A 16,605-nucleotide genomic window follows, 5' to 3' on the forward strand; every position below is an offset into this window, starting at 1 on the left:
GGTCAGTATTGAAAGCGAAGATTGTTGACTAAAAAACAGAGCAAGTGGCAGTGGTCTGGGTTGATTGGGACATGAAGGTATGCTTCTGAAAGGTCTATTGAGGCCAAAATATCCTTGTTCTCCACCACCTCCTTGATGGTCTGCAGTGATTCCACTCTGTATGACTGTTTGAGAATGTGATAATTCAGCACCTTGAGATCTAGTACTGCCCTCTGTGCCTTTTTTAAAAAACAAAACAAAACAAAAAAAGTATGGAATATACGCCCTGACATATTACTGTCAATGGGACAAACTCCACATATTTGATTGAGGGTTGGATTGCTTGCAACTATCCCTGTTTATCCCAACATCGCATCTCTCCCAGTGACCATTGCTGCATTCTTCCTTACATTTCTTATCAGATTATGAGCCCTTTGGGGACAGGGAGCCAGTTTCCCCTTTCTCTTTTTATGTAAACTAACTGAACCTTTTCATTGGCAAGTGGTATATACATATTTTTAAAAATGGCTTCTATTTTCAGAAACAATACCAGATGCTGGGCTCGGGGGCATACAGCAGTGGTAGACTGTTGACTTCATGTCTTACTTCGGAGCTGCTAGGCTGATCAATGTTGGGGAAAGAATGCTGGATTAGAAGCTCTTTGGTCTTATTGATTAGGATTGTAAATGAGAACATAAGCACTCTAACCAAATGGTTAGAGTGTTGGATTAGGACTGGGGAGACTCAAGTTCAAATCCCCTTTCAGCCATGAGACTTGCCGGGTGACTCTGGGCCAGTCACTTATCTCAGCCTAACCTACCTCACAAAGTAGTTGTGAGAAACACAAGCATGTAGGCCACTCTGGGCTTCTTGGAGGAAGAGAGGGATAAAACTGTAAAAATAAATAAAATATTTGGAAATAAATAAAATTCAGATTGGAAGCTTAAGGACATGCATATAGTTGCTAGAGGAGGTGTGAGCTCTTTCTCTCTGAGTTCTTGTTGCCCAAAATATCTGCCCTGAGAATATTTCTTTGCATATGAATACGGCATATATTTATATACTGCTTTTCAACTAAAGTTCCCAAAGAGGTTTACATACAGAAATTAATTAATTAAAATGAATGAAAGTTGCAAAGTGCTTCATTCTCACTTGATAGCCTCATGTGATTCCAGTTTTATATCTGAACCAAGTCCACCTGTGACGCTGAGTAGCTTTAAGGATCGGCTAGTTGTGCTGTGAATTAGCATCGTTACAGAATGTTGAAGTTGCCTAACTTGAAAATGAGCATATGGGCTTGGTGTTGAAAGGGACAGAGTGCTTGCATGGATGGCTGAAAAATGTATTTTAGCCTGCCTCTTTGCAACAGTTCTAATGCAGCTAGCATAAATCCTTGAAACCACAATTCAACAAAATGAACATCTTAAAATGAGACCATAAAGCCAGAACAGGTGGCAATAAATATCAAATGCAGTGTGATAAACAGGATTATGGGAAAGAGTTGGAAAGAGAGTATGTGCAAATTCTGACTCCAGGGTGCCTGGAGGCCCCACAAAGACTGCTTCAGTTTCTCGTTGAAAGTGTTGACTCAATGTGCAGCAGCTGTGAAAAGGACCAATTCCATGCTAGGGATCATTAGGACTGGGATTGAAAATAAAAATACTAATATTATAATGTCTTTATACAAATCTATGGTGCGGCCACACCTGGAGTACTGTGTACAATTCTGTTCACCACATCTAAAAAGGACATTGCAGAACTGGAAAAAGTGCAGAAGAGGGCAACCAAGATGATCAGGGGCCAGCCCTAGAGCACCTTCCTTATGAGGCAAGGCCTCATACCTGGGGCTACCTAGTTTAGAAAAAAATATGACTGCTGGGAGACGTGATAGAGGTCTATAAAATCATGCATGGTGTGGAGAAAGTGGATAGAGAGAAATTTTTCTCCCTCTCACATAACACTAGAACCAGGGGTCATCCCATGAAATTGATTGCCAGGACATTTAGGACCAACAAATGGAAGTACTTTTTCACACAACACATAATCAACTTGTGGAATTCTCTGTCATGGGATGTGGTGACAGCCAACAACCTGGATGGCTTTAAGAGGAGTTTGGATAACTTTATGGAGGAGAGGTCTATCAACGGCTACTAGTTGGAGGGCTGTAGGCCAGCTCCAGCCTCTGGGGCAGGATGCCTCTGAGTCCCAGTTGCAGGGGAGTCACAGCAGGAGATAGGGCATGCCCTCAACTCCTGCCTGTAGGCTTCCAGCGGCATCTGGTGAGCTACTGTGTGAAACAGGGTGCTGGACTAGATGGGCATTCTTGGGCCTGATCCAGCAGGGCTGTTCTTATGTTCTCAATATTGAACTTACAGCATTGCCTTCTCTTAACACTTTCTGAATTCTTGAGTGATGGTTTGGTGTGTCCTGTTCTGTTTTTTACAGAAAGCTAAGATGCTCTGGATTCTGCACATGTGCCCCCCCCCGCAATTAAATGATGGAGGGGTATATCATACTAATGTAGAGTTCTAATCCCCTGGCTGTATAATACTTTTATACAATGAGCATGACCTGAGGGAGAAGAGTAGTAAAGCCAACTTGATTGTATAACTAGAAGGACTAGAAACGCTATAGCTAACAATTGGTGACCTTTAGGAGTACTTAACATACAGGATGTCCTGGGAAGCTATTTGCCAGCCAACATATATCCTGTCAGAGGAGGTAAACAGATGATCTGATGCATTTCCCTTCAGGGAAGATTCCGCTTGTGGTTTTGCTATAGTGGCTGAGGGCAAAATGTGGCTTTTCTGCCCAGTTAAGCAGGGCATTGCTTTCTAGTTCCTGTTTTTTCTGAGAACTATTATGAAATTCAATGGCCTGAGACAGAAACAATGGCTTTAAAGTCAAATCTGTGGCATATTTTCAGTTTTATTCTCCCCCCCCCGCCCCCGCATTTCTGTCAAGCAGGTGGAATTCCAAGATGCATTGGAAATAGCTGCTCGTGCAGAAGGCCTTCCATTGGATGTCACAGCGAAGTCTTCCTTGGGAGTGTTGGATGAGAGCCATCACAAAGGGAAATATCACCATGGCTTGAACTTGCTGAAACCCATTCGAACTACTTCTAAGTAAGACTTTCTGTTAATAAGCTGCAGACTAAGCTGGCCTGAAATCAGGAATAGTAAAATGTGATAGAAATATGCTTTTTGGGCGGTTGTGTGTGAAGAACTTGGAGCATTACCTTAAACTGTGCTTGCACTTGTATAGTTATACTTTCAAAGAGAAATTGGTATTCATCCTCTTGTTCTCTTCTCTTCTCTTCTCTTCTCTTCTCTTCTCTTCTCTTCTCTTCTCTTCTCTTCTCTTCTCTTCTAGACATCCATACCCAATAGACAATGCTGGACTTTTTTCCTATATGACTTTTTCTTGGCTCACCCCTCTGGCACGTCTAGCCTACAAGAAAGGTGAACTACTGACAGAAGATGTATGTACCTTGTCAACGCACGAGTGTTCAGAAGTTAACTGTAGAAGGTACGGATATGCTTGTTGTTCTTTTGTCTGTATATACAGAGCATATTTATTTATTTAATGGTGGCTGTCCTCGGTTCACAGAATTCTGTCTCCTAAACTCCATCAGCTGTTAGTGGAGCCCACTATAAGCCTCATGTTGGGTGACTGAGAGTCTTTCCAACATGAAGACCCTCTGTGGAAGCTGGCCACATACTTCTTTTTGGTCTCTGTTTTTTCTTCCTCCAGAAAGGAGCTGAATACAATTTTTCTTGTGTACTTATAAAAGCTCCACTGTTGATTCTTCTTTTGGTTATCTTTCCTTTACCTTAATTTAAAAAGCAAACAAACAGTATTTTGTTTTATTAGTTGTCTTGGCAGAAAGTTTCCATTGATCTGTGTTTCATGCTATTCCAGGTTAGAACGGTTGTGGCACCAAGAATTGCAAGAACGTGGGCCAGATGAAGCCTCTCTCAGAAGGGTTGTGTGGGTCTTTTGTCGCACCAGGCTCATCATTTCCATAGTGTGCTTGATGGTCACTCAACTTGCTGGCTTCTGTGGACCAGTAAGTACTATCAGTCCTTTGTCTAATGTCCACAGTGGGCTCCATCCCATGGCCAGCACTAATGTCTTCAAGTTCCATTGCAGAGGATCTCCTTAAACACTTTGATTAGATAGAAACATGCCTTGCAGTTTGCAGAAAGAAAGTAGGCCTTTCCAGAATGCTGCAGGGATCTTGAGAAGGCTTTCAAACTTTTGTAGTTGTGTGTGTGACTTTTTTGTGTGTGCATATACCAGGTGGTTGGATAGGGGAGGGTGTTGAGGTCTTCTGACTGAGAATCAGCTACCAATGAGCAAAGCAGTTCTTTGCAGGTCACTTGCTTTGTGCGTCAAGAAATGGAACAGAGTGCTGGTGTTAAGTCACTTTCAAGTTCATAGTAACAGGGCCCAGAAGCTTCTGCTAAGTTGTATGAAGACAGTTGGGTAGGTTACCTTCTTGGTGGCATGGTTGGAAGGTTGTTGCTGCCACTCTTAGTTGGTAATGAAGATGTAGCGTATAGGTTTGGACATACACAACATGTTATTGTCACCTGTTTGTTGCACGTGCTGTGCAAGATTTACTCTTTGACGTCTTGACTAAATCTGTTCTCTACAAATTTCCCTTGAGGAGTAGGAGCAGTGTTATTACTTGTAGTACACATTTCAGTGTGCTGTTAAGCGGAATGGTTCAGTGCTTGGGTAAGTACAGCTGAGGTGCACTGTTAATGTTAAAAACCAGTCTTGTCTCTTGTCTTTTTTTAAAATTACCAAATCCCATCTGTCTTTTAAAATCTTGACAAAGTTTTTCTTATATTCCTTGTCAAGAGGGAGTAAATCGCTTGTCATTGTACTTCTTGTTAATGTTGGAAACGGAAATACTTGGAACCAGTTTTATTGGATGTGCTGTTAATTGCCAGTAAGAATGAGGCTTTAACAGAACCAGCTTCCCCCAAGAAGAGCTTCTGTCATTGTTTCACTACAGGGCCCCGTGGATGCTTCTACCTCTAGCAGAGTTGTCCCCGATGTCTTTAGGCTGCATGGTTCCACTCCATCAGGTCCAAACCATGAGATATGAAGCAACGGGATAGTATGCAATCATTTGGATGTATGAGGCTTCCTTTGCACGTCCACCATTGTCCAGTCATCTGTGTTCTCTGAATGAAGAGCTCTCTTATTGATTTCATCATTTGGAACAAAAGAAAAATCTTTACCATAACCTTCGTTAATATATATCTTTTTAAAAAAACAACCCTTGAGTGCTGTCTCTGCTTAGAATATCAGTGCATTAAAAATCAAAAACAAAAAAATGTTCATCCTTTCAGGGGAGAGTGGTGCCTGGAAAATATAAGAAGGAGGGGGGATTTTATTTGCCCATTTGTATTGATAAGTTAAGTTAAAACATCTTTGTGATCTAACATTCCGAAGATCCATAAACATTGGAATGCTAGAGGGAAGTGATATAAAGGGTTGTTAAAATTATTGGTAGTAATTTATGCCTAAAAGTGGGGGTGTTGCTGTTCATAACTCTTTGCATATCCAACTTTGCAATAGCCCTGTCCTTGGGGCAGGGGGGAAGCTCTATATGTGTGTGTGTGTGCGACACACACATATACATATATGTTCTTGTCTGGCACCCTCTCAGTTTGCCCTTCATCCAGCTGAGACAGCCCCGCCCCCCCCCAGCCTTCAAGATTCAGTAGGTCAGAACAAAAGGTGCCTTTAAATAATTAAAAACAAAGTTGTAATGAGTACTGCTGTGCAGCTCATATTCCGGTTTGGGACAAAGAATTGTTGCTTGATCCAGCCAGGGGTCTTAAATCTGGGCTTGAAAGATGACGAAGGTGTAAATCCAGCATGGTAGCTCAGAAATAGCCCTCCCTTTTTTGAATGACCTGTAAAAACTTGTGTTGCAGTGAAGCCCATCTTGAGTACTCATTCAGTTTCTGAGGATATTGTGGGGTGTGGGAAGGGTGGCTGGATCGGGGAGTCATTTGAGGTAAGCCTCCCACTCTTCCAGGTCCGCTCCAGTCACAGCTTGCTTTGTGCTGTAAAATGCTGGATGTGGTTTGGGGGAATCTTGCTCTGTAGTGGAACCAATGACAGAAGCTGTTCTTTAGAATTTCCAGGATGGCTGTATTCTGCGATCAGAATGAGACAGTCAAGCTGGGCAGAATCCAACGCCAAGATGAAAGGTAAGGTGACATTTATTCAATGGGAATGCTTAAGACAGCCAAGCAACCAAGGACAGCTGCTACAATGATAGTCTCAGGAGTCCTTTCCCATACCTCTGCTAGTCTGAATAGCTATAATTCTTATAAAATGTATGCGTAGGTATTTCTTTTCATGTCTTTAATGAAGAACAATGTTTTAAGATTGTAAATGTTGTCTTCTCCCCTTCAATTTTTTAAAAACTGCTCTTCAAGTTTTTTTTTAACAAGCAAGCCATGTTTCTTACTCTTCATTGGAGCCGCTGATCCTGTCTGCCAAAACATTACCCTCTAAGTTATAAGGGGAGAAAAGAATTATTGCTGATGTTACACACATTCCCCTGGAGACTCTCCCTTCTATACCATGGCGTATGTGAAAACGGCTGGGTTGTGGCTCGTGAACCTAAAGCAGGGAGGGGCTGTTGACCCTTCTGATGACTCAGTTGCCTTTGTTGGATTGACAGTGGATAAAGAACCAAAGATCTTTTTGCTGAGTAAGAGCAAATCAGCTGTGTAGCCAGTTAACATATCCACACACAGGACTTAAAACAAAGCCGATGAAGGAGAAAACTGGCATAGAGAACCCTTTGAACATAAGCTCTTGCACTCTGATCAGAGATTAGTGTAAGTGTGTGTGTGTGTGTGTGTGTGTGTGTGTGTGTGTGTGTGTGTGTGTGGTGTTGTTGTTGTTTTTTCTAAATGGTGGTCACTTTGGGAACCTTCTGGACATCTGGTTCTCAACATGTGCGTGTGGATCACTCATGGGAGAAATGCGATACAGCTGAATTCTCAATTGCGGCACTCGGAATTAACTACCTCAAGACTTGCATATTCATTCTGCCTTTATTTTTAAATCTTATCACTTGATGCTGGGCTTTAGCAACTGTTGCCTTTGCTTGAAGCAGTGTGCTTTTGTTTTCCATCCATTCTTGTGTTGCACAGAACTCTGATTTGCAAAGCCTGTGTTAGTTCAGAGGACTTCCCATGGACTCTGAAAGTCTTCCCAAACCACTTCCTTGGTTTTGGATTTTTGTGGTGAGAAAATATAGTTATCAGCTCTGATTTAAAGAACCCTAAGCACCAGCATCTGTAGGCATCGTTGTTGGAAAAGCTCAGCTGGAAAGCCTACTCTAACCAAGCTCTGTTAATCAAATGTGAGAAACCCTGCCCCCCACCCCAGCCGTGTAAGTCTTCCTGACTAGCTATACAGATTTCACTCTGCCGGACTCTGTGAACAAATATTGGTTCTGCTTTTCTTGTATTTAATTTTTTTGTGTGTATGTGAAGTTTAACGATTTTGTGTTGGAAGCCAGACTGTATGTTGGATTCAGGCCCTGTATATTTTTTTCCCTTGTGCATGGAGATGTGTACGTTTCCACAGTACCTTTATTTTTTTTGTACAGTGTTTGTGAGATGTTACCCATTTTAACATGACACTTAAAACAACAACAACAAAGAATAAAAATTTACTGCTTCTTATTTATTAGTATTTAATATTGCTGATGAACGTGAGTTGTGATACTGCACTGTACCTTCACACAGCAAGCGTGATGGGGGATTTGTGGCTTGGGGGCTATTTTCTCTTTCTGCAGGTCGTGTTTGAAATGTGGTTTCTGAGGTAAAATAGTTTTTGTCTTTGGAAGGGGGGAGGACAGGGAGGTGTGGGTGAAGGGTCTTTAAAAAATTAATCTGTGGTATCACCTTTTTTTATTTTTTTGCTGCTTGTCCTTTGCTTTACTATTAAACTGCTGATGTTTATTTTCAGGAATGTTTTGCAAAATATCCTTCTCACACTCTTCCCCAGTTCAACTGTAGGTACATTTGTTCCTTTTTATAAAATAAGCACGTTTGAAACAAGGTCTTAATGTCATGTAAAAGGAATATATATCTTTTAATGTGCTCTGTTTTTGCATAAGTACAAATTATTTTAAAGCACATGATAATGATGGATTGCTTTCAGCTAACTGACAGATTTATGTTAAGTTAGAAGATGTGAAGGAGCAAGAGTCTGGTGTGAGGAATTGGAAAGTTCCAAATTACTCTCCCCCCACCCCATGCTAAATTGGATTTTACTGCTTTATTTCAGCAGGGTTTGTTTAACAATTGCAGTTCTTTCTTATCCAAAGGCTCACTCTTTTTAAAAATATGGAATTTCTTATTGGAAATGAAGTAGCTCACTTATTTCTAACTTAACATAAAATTATCAGATGGTTCCTCTAGCATGTTGGGGTGTTCATGCAGGTTTGCATTTCTTCCCGTAGGCATTTGTTGTGAAACATCTCCTTGAATACACACAGCAAACGGATCCCAACCTACAGTACAGCCTGTTGTTAGTTTTTGGCATTTTAATAACTGAAATAGTGCGTTCCTGGTCCTTGGCTTTAACCTGGGCTTTAAATTACCGCACTGGGGTCAGACTGCGAGGAGCTATCCTGACCATGGCCTTTAAGAAAATACTCAAGCTGAAAAATATCAAGGAGAAGTCTTTGGGGGAGGTAAGCCAATAATAATCAAACAAATGTGTTGTGAGGAATGACGTGGGTGGGTGTAGTGGTATCCAACACTCACTCTGAATCTCCTACGAGTCGAGCAGATAGATGCTGGTTGCCATCCAGACTAAGTCATGAGTAGTCCAATTATTTTCAGTATAGTCTGCCTACAGCTAGACACAGGGAGCACAAACCAGCTATTCAGAGACTCCCAAAAGGTTTCACTCTACCCCTGCCTAGGCTTAATCTAATAAGATGTGCTGCTGTTTTAGCTGTCTGCAACTGACCTGGCTGGGTAGTCTAAATCTAAAATGAATAACTGTGTTGCTGCTGGTGGGATGCTCCAAAAGCTGCAGTGCCTGTCTGAAAGCTCTTTTCATAGTTCTTCATTTCATCCTTTGAGGATGAACCCGATCATTGCCTCTGACATCTTTCACTTGTATGTTCTGAATTCCAGCTCATTAACATATGTTCCAATGATGGACAGAGAATGTTTGAGGCAGCGGCTGTTGGTAGCTTGTTGGCTGGAGGTCCTGTTGTTGCCATCCTAGGCATGGTTTATAACGTTATTATTCTGGGACCAACAGGCTTCTTGGGATCGGCAGTCTTCATCCTCTTTTACCCAGCAATGGTGAGTAGGTGGCTGTTGGCATATATACAAAAAGTGAAGGCTGCTTTTGCAGGTGGATGAGAAGAGAGTATTGAGGAGGAGAGTCTGAGAGAGATGCAGTTGAGACATTACTATTTAGCTTATTTCACAAGCTGCCAAATTGCTTCCAAATAAAATTCAAGGTTATTGCCTTTAAAGCTCCAACTGGCATGGACCAGTTACTTGAAGGACTGCCTGCTCCTCACTGACTCAGCAGTGCTGAGTCAACCTGTCCTATACTGTCTTCTGTAGGAGAAGGTGGGCACTCAAAGTGCCAGTGCCAGGTGACACTCTGTTGTGCATGGGGGACAGGGCCACTTTTGTGATTTCCCCCAGATTTTGGTCTGCTCTGCATGGGAATATCTGTTCTTTCCTTACACTCCTGGCTTTCTGCCAATGGTGGAATGTTGTACTTTTCATCTGGCTCTTCAGAGAGTAGGGGCTTCGTTGGCCTGGTTGTAAGTGGAGAGTTCCTCTGCTGCTTTTAGATGCTGCTGATGGAAACCTTGTCTTCATTTTGTATTTTATATCTTGTGTTTATTGCTATTATGTGACATATTTTAGGCTATGTTACTATGTTTTACTTGCACTCATTTGTCCTATACATGGGTGCTAGGGATGTGCATGGAACATCCCTTGCAAGGGATTGAAATAATTGAAAGGGACAAGAGAGGCTGTTTCCTGGGAGGGGACAAATGCAGATATGTATGTATATAAAATAAACCCCTGCTTCTACAATCTTGACATGAAATCAATAACTCGAATTTTTGAAATTAAGCTTATATAGCCATTAGGAATATTAACTCAGTTTGGAACTCCAGTATGTTACACTTAACAGCGCTGTGTTAATTACTTTGTAATGAGGTTCCTACCGGCCTTAACTGACTGACAGTCTGGTCCTAAAGCTATTAGGAAACCCTTGTCGGAAACTTGTAGGAAACCCTATCCAAATTCAATGAGACCTAAAAGGAAATCAAGCAAATGACATTACTGAGCAGTAACGAGATCATGCATGCACTTGAGGATTGACCACATTTCCCTTTCTGTTGAGTATTACTATAAACTTGAAAGTTTGCATAATCTACATATCAAGGGAGGGGAGAGTGCGGAAGGTCTGCTTCAAATGTGACTAATTTCTTGCTTGAGTGGCACTGTACTTCTGCCAATAGTCATATGATTGTGTCGAGTAGGGTGACTAGTACCAACTTTTCCTTACAAGGAAACTGTGAAGACTACTGTGAACAGACATCTCATTTCTCTTGGTCATGGCCATGACTGTGTGTGTGTATGTAGGTGCATGCATGCGCACTCACATTTATTCTTTTTAAAACATTTATGTACTGCTCCATACAAAAATGTCCCTGGGTGGTTCACAATATGCGTGTACACTATAGAAAATTATGGCCATAGTGACTGTAAGCAAGAGGAGTAAAATGTGGTTTGTTCAAGGCAGTCTTCATTAGTTCCTTATAGTGAAAACTTGGCACTAGTCTTGCTGTGGCCCCTTCTTTTCTGCAGAGGCACGCCTAGAGAGGAACACAGTAGAATGGCAGGCAAATACATTTTCCACTCTCTATGTTAAACTTCCTTGCACAATCCTTGTTGTGCCTTGCACCAGACTCCAGCCAGCCAGTTCTGTTTTTATGATGCCTTGTTTTTGTTTCAGATGTTTGCATCTCGCCTCACTGCTTACTTCAGAAGACAATGTGTATCGGCAACTGATGAGCGTGTTCAGAAGATGAATGAAGTTCTTACTTATATTAAGTTCATTAAAATGTATGCTTGGGTCAAAGCCTTTTCCCAGAATGTTCAAAGTGAGTGTTTGGTTTCCCTCGCCATTACTTATTGTACAGTGCCTACTTCCCCTGCACCCCCAAGCCATCTGGCAGGAAAAAGTTCATGCTAGATCATGCTCTGTTTTTTTTCTGATCCTGGACTTGAAAAGAGGAATTTGGCTTTTCTACTCTCACTGCTCTTCTGTGACTGGTTATGAAGTACAAGGAACTTCATACATGGTGAAATTGCATTGCCTGGGAATGTTAGTCTTAAACAGACTCATTCCTGTGGTATATATGATTAAATGTAAAACATGATCGCATTTCCTGTCATTGGTGGAAATAACAATATGTTGTTGTTTTGTATGTTTGGCTTCTGAACACGTCTGTAATGCTGTGAATGTCAAAACAGGAACGTCTAATTATCTTGGAGGGCTTCATGCATGTGCTGTATTTTTGTGTGTTGCTTATTTGAATATTACCTCATGTGTGTGCATTGCTCTCCATGTCTCCAGAAATTAGAGAGGAAGAACGCAAAATCTTGGAGCGTGCTGGTTATTTCCAGAGCATCACTGTGGGAGTGGCCCCCATAGTTGTGGTTATTGCCAGTGTGGTAACCTTCTCTGTCCATATGATCCTTGGCCATGACCTGACAGCAGCTCAGGTAACTTCTCAGTGGATGAGGGCATGTTCACTTCAGATGTGGTACTGGAATCCTGAACCTGTTTCTAAAATGGTCCGAAACACTAGTGCACATTACTGTCATGATAAAGGGTGTGAGGGCAGTCCTCCAGCTTAATGGCTGGCAGATTTTGTCCCTAATACGGATGTGCCTGAACCAGTTCAGTGTCTCCTTAGGGAAGCGCTAAACCAGCTTGGACAGCTGCCTGAGCCAGTTCAGGCACATCCCTAGCAGCGTTGCCTCTAACAGGGATTCCCAGGTGTTGTTGACTACAACTCCCATAATTCCCAAGCAAAAGCCATTGCAGCTGGGGATTCTGGGAGCTGTAGTCCACAACATCGGGGAATCCCTGTTGGAGGGAACGCTGATCTCTAGTCCCTAGCATGAATACCAGTGCTGAAATTTGCAAGCTGGGGACATATTGAACTAGAAAGGATCAATGTTATGGTAGGTTGTGCCTAGTATGCTGGTAGTGGCTGCCTTCTCAGATTGTGATAGGAAGTGGGCAGAGCTGGACAGGAGCAGGTGATAGAGGCAGCTGTCTTTGGAGGGGGGCACAAATAAATCAATTTTAAGAAAACCTGAAATACCCAGGATTTCAAGTTTTCTTAAGATTAAACAGTTTTTGTAAGACTAGACCAAATAAACTTCTTCTTACTTGATTTGTATGTGGCATAAGTGCAGACTTGAAGATTCATGCATGCAAACGTATATTTATATGACACAGATTAATCATGAAGGCATATAATGCATGCACATCATGAAGGGACTATAGATACACTAAAAAATGCAAAATATTCAAAAGTGAAACAAATGGGGGAAGTATGGTGTGGGGACACAGAAGACACTCCTCTTCCAGGTCACTGTTTGGTCTGGGCCGAGGATGGTTCTCATGGCAGGAAATGCTTTTGCCTTCCTTTCTTTTCAAATGTTCCTGCAGAAGTCTCTCTCTTCTCATCCTGCACTCACTTTTTGTCCTTGATTTCTGTTCTCCCAGCTATGGCTTCTGCTGCATTTGAAAATAGCCCATACAGAGTGTGTATTTCTGGATGGTACATTTTGTTGTTGCCTTAAAAGAGCAAAGGCAGAACTTGCATTTTGTTTGCCAAAAGTCTAATTCAGTAACCAGAGTCTCTCTGACATGCACAAGTATGCAGCAGCATACAGTTGCTCTTGAGTCCTTATCAGGTGTGTTCCTGAAAAGAATGTATGGCCCTTGTGATAGCCAACTGTTAGTCTAAAATTACTGCAAGGTTGAGCTGAGCTTGAATGGAACTGTGTCCTCCCTTGTTTTGTTGGTTTGAATGAGCAAGGCCATCCAAGTGGGCAGCTATAGAAGTGCCTAGTTTTTTCTTGTTATAGTTAAGCAGTGGGGCAGGAAGACTGAAGTACAGTTGGACTGGAACTTCTCCCCGCTTCGCAACATTACAACTTTCTGGAACAACCTTTAAGTTTTACCCTTAAATTTCACCTGCAATCCCCCCTTTTTTTGTCTGCTATTCCTAACTGTTTGTTTGTTAGATTTATTTATATTAACAGATATTGCAATGAAAACTTTTTTTTCCACTTGTGTTCAGGCTTTTACAGTGGTCACAGTATTCAATTCAATGACCTTTGCTCTGAAAGTCACACCTTTTTCTGTGAAATCTCTCTCTGAAGCATCTGTGGCAGCTGACAGATTTAAGGTGAGTAGTCCTCTTGCTAGTTTCTTATTAGCAGGGGTGAAGGCCTTCAGTGTATCATGGGTTTTGTTGTTGGGAAAAACTCAAGGATTATCCATGCTAAACCTCTTTCCTTGCTGCTTTCTTAGCTCCTTTCACACCACATTTGGGCATGTTACTTTTGAACCTTGACAATGCTGGACTTTTCTCTGTAACTGATGAACTTTCGCCTCAAGTACTAGGCACGCTCACTTTCAAATAGGGATGCAAACCTGTAAGTGTAAGCCTATAGAGCAAGGAAATGGGATAGGCTATGATAAATGCACATACACGAACCTCTGTAGCTTCTAGACAAAGGAATACAAGTTGCATAATAGCTTATGGTGGTAGATCCTTTAGAGTGGTGGCTTTCAAAGGACCTTCAGCAAGCCCTTTCCATATTAGCTTGCCTGCTCTGTGGCACTCCTGTTCACTGCAATAAAATGTGGATCATGTTTTAAGATGCACAGTCCATACAGGTGGAGAGCTGCCCAGGCCTGTTGGGAGTGCACTCTGGAACACAACTAATATTTTCCAGATTGGTAAATGCGGGCAATTTATCTGCTGCTACTGATAAGCTTCCAAGGAATCCTCAGGGTTTCCCAGAACAGTTTGAAAACGATTGCTTTTGAGCTTGAATGGCAGATAAGTCCTGCCTTCACATCCACAGTCTGTCAATTAAGTGTGCATCAAAGAGCTTGGTTCATGTAGTCTTAGATGCTCACTTTTGGAGAGCACAGTTCCAGTTGGAATACCCAAGGAGCAAAGTGGGAAGAAAACTGGGTATAAATTTATTTTCTCCCACAGTCATGAATAGCACAGGTGTTCTCAGGAACAAAGTCAACAGGTGTCTGTTCTCACCAAGTTATTGGAAATGCCTAGCCTGTAACTTTAATGCTTAAAGTGCCTTTCACATGCTGGAAAGGACTTGATACTATAATGCAAAAGTAAGGATAGGGGCAAGGAAAATGTTTACACTTTGCAAGGGAAATATGTTATTCCCATTCCTTTTTTTCTCTGGGGTTCTGGGTGCATGTGGCAACCCAACTGCAAATATGGGACCCAGGTTTGTTTGTTTTGCCAGTAAATAATATGTTCTATTCAAGACTGTAAATTAAAGACAGTTTATTATGAGCATGGAACAAAAGCCACTGGTATTGAAGGAGTTCACAAGCAGATTTAGGTCACGTGAACCTTTTTATTTTTAAGTGAGGGCTCCAAGAAAACCATTTTAAAGTAATATGTTAAAATAAATGATCTGGTAGAAGAGAATAGAGAAGCAGCTTGAATAATCCTGAGTGAACCTGTCTCATTAAGTAAGGGACTTGTAGCTTGCTCATTTGGGCAGCATTTCAGTATAATTATCACAGTTACTTTGGGGTTGGCAGTTGATGTTGGAAATACTAATTAACTAACTAGAATAGGTTCTGTCTTCAATTGACTTGTCTATTGAAACTGTCTGACAGATATTGCAGAACTCTTTTGAGAGCATGAGTAGGTGAATGTGGTGGGGAAGCATGATATCGAGGTTCTTCTCTAATAGTACTGTGTTATGTCTAGACTTGATATTGTCAAATTCTGAATTTTGTGCAGGGAATAGAATTTTCCAAACGCTGGTTAAGAAACCTTTTCCATCCATTTTAAGCTTTGTGGTGGTTCTGATGAGGAAGCCCTTCCTCTAAGCCCTGAATCGCAAGATGCACGAAGGCAAGCAGTATTAAACATAACCATGTTTTGTGCACATCAGTAGGGTAACACTGCAGAAGTCTCCTCTATCTGAGAGCTGCCTCATCCATGGATAACCAGGCCCTTTTGCGGACCTAAAGTTAGTTGTCACTAATGAGCTACCTTTTGCTCTTCAGCTTCCTCCCACTGTATAGCCTCATGTGTTTTGCTGCGTGTGAGTGCCGTAGGCTTGTCCCCATCCTCAGTCTTGACCAGGTGTCTCATCTTTGCACCTCTCTCACAACTCCTATCAGAGTTTGTTTCTAATGGAGGAGGTTCATATGGTAAAGAAAAAACCAGCCAGTCCTCACATCGCCATAGAGTTGAAAAATGCCACTTTGGCATGGGAATCCTCCCATGCTAGCGTCCAGAGCTCACCCAAGATGACCCCTAAAATGAAAAAAGACAAGATGGCAAAAAGCAAGAAAGAGAAGATGAAGGTGCAGCAGCGTGAGGGACAGCAGGCAATGCTGGCTGAGCAGAAGGGCCACCTCTTACTGGACAGTGATCCCCCAAGCCCTGAAGAAGAGAACAGTCGTGTCCACCTGACAAACGTCCGACTGCAGAGGGTTCTCTACAACGTTGACCTGGAAATTGAAAAGGTGAGAAGCTAAAATTCTCTGTCTCTTTGAATCAGCTCTCTAAGAATAATGGCACATCTTCCTGGACTTGAGCAGATGATTACTGAAGGGTATTCCATGCTTCATGCTGAAAACTTACTTTCAGCATATCCACACAATGAAATACTTTCTAAACTTTGGAAAGAAAGATGTGTGTTAAACACACAACAGGCATATGTTGGAGAGCTGAGGCCCTCTGCAGCTTCCCACTGTGGGTATCTGCAAGTGTTCCTGTGTTCTCCCAAGTCTCTATGGTTTATTACCTTATTTTATTTATATGCCATCCATGTGTATGGTTCTTGGGAGGACAGATCCCTTTCCCAAGGGACTCCCAGTCTAAAAACTCAAGGAAGATTAACAGAAGAAGGGGAAGGAAGTGGACAAGGATAGAACTAGGGAAGAAGATGCCATTAGTTCAGTGTGTGCTTGCTTGGGCTTAATTACCACTTTATGGGGACTAGGGAGTTGGGTGGGTTTTAAGGATTGATTTGAAGGGAATCAATGAGTGGTGGTATTCTGGAAGGTAGTTACAGGCATAAGGAACAGAGTCATTGATAGGAGCAGGATATTTTGGGACAGTTGAAGGTGATGGACCTGGACAAGCAAAGGTCACAGACAGGGATGCATCAGGAGAGAAGAGCAGAGAGGTTGTGATAAGGGAATACTGTAGATACTGGAACATAGCTGGTCATTCCAACTGTAGTTGTAGCACAGAGGTTAAAATGCCTTCTCTCT

General features: G+C 41.9%; 1 protein-coding gene across 8 annotated transcripts in view; it reads left to right on the forward strand.

The window, feature by feature from the left end:
- The window catches only part of ABCC5 (ATP binding cassette subfamily C member 5), a 91,229-nt gene that overhangs the window by 41,410 nt on the left and 33,214 nt on the right, over positions 1-16,605 (forward strand). For 4 of the 8 annotated variants that reach the window (XM_053309569.1, XM_053309561.1, XM_053309562.1 and 1 more), the window contains exons 3-11: positions 2,944-3,104; positions 3,352-3,507; positions 3,901-4,048; positions 8,492-8,725; positions 9,177-9,350; positions 11,035-11,182; positions 11,659-11,807; positions 13,403-13,510; positions 15,505-15,852. In XM_053309569.1, the coding sequence (XP_053165544.1) occupies positions 2,944-3,104; positions 3,352-3,507; positions 3,901-4,048; positions 8,492-8,725; positions 9,177-9,350; positions 11,035-11,182; positions 11,659-11,807; positions 13,403-13,510; positions 15,505-15,852 (1,626 nt within the window). The remainder of the gene's footprint in view (positions 1-2,943; positions 3,105-3,351; positions 3,508-3,900; positions 4,049-8,491; positions 8,726-9,176; positions 9,351-11,034; positions 11,183-11,658; positions 11,808-13,402; positions 13,511-15,504; positions 15,853-16,605) is intronic. The other 4 variants (XM_053309564.1, XM_053309567.1, XM_053309566.1 and 1 more) reach the window with 1 other exon arrangement.

The sequence above is a fragment of the Hemicordylus capensis genome, chromosome 3, assembly GCF_027244095.1.
Source record: "Hemicordylus capensis ecotype Gifberg chromosome 3, rHemCap1.1.pri, whole genome shotgun sequence".
NCBI lineage: Eukaryota > Metazoa > Chordata > Lepidosauria > Squamata > Cordylidae > Hemicordylus > Hemicordylus capensis.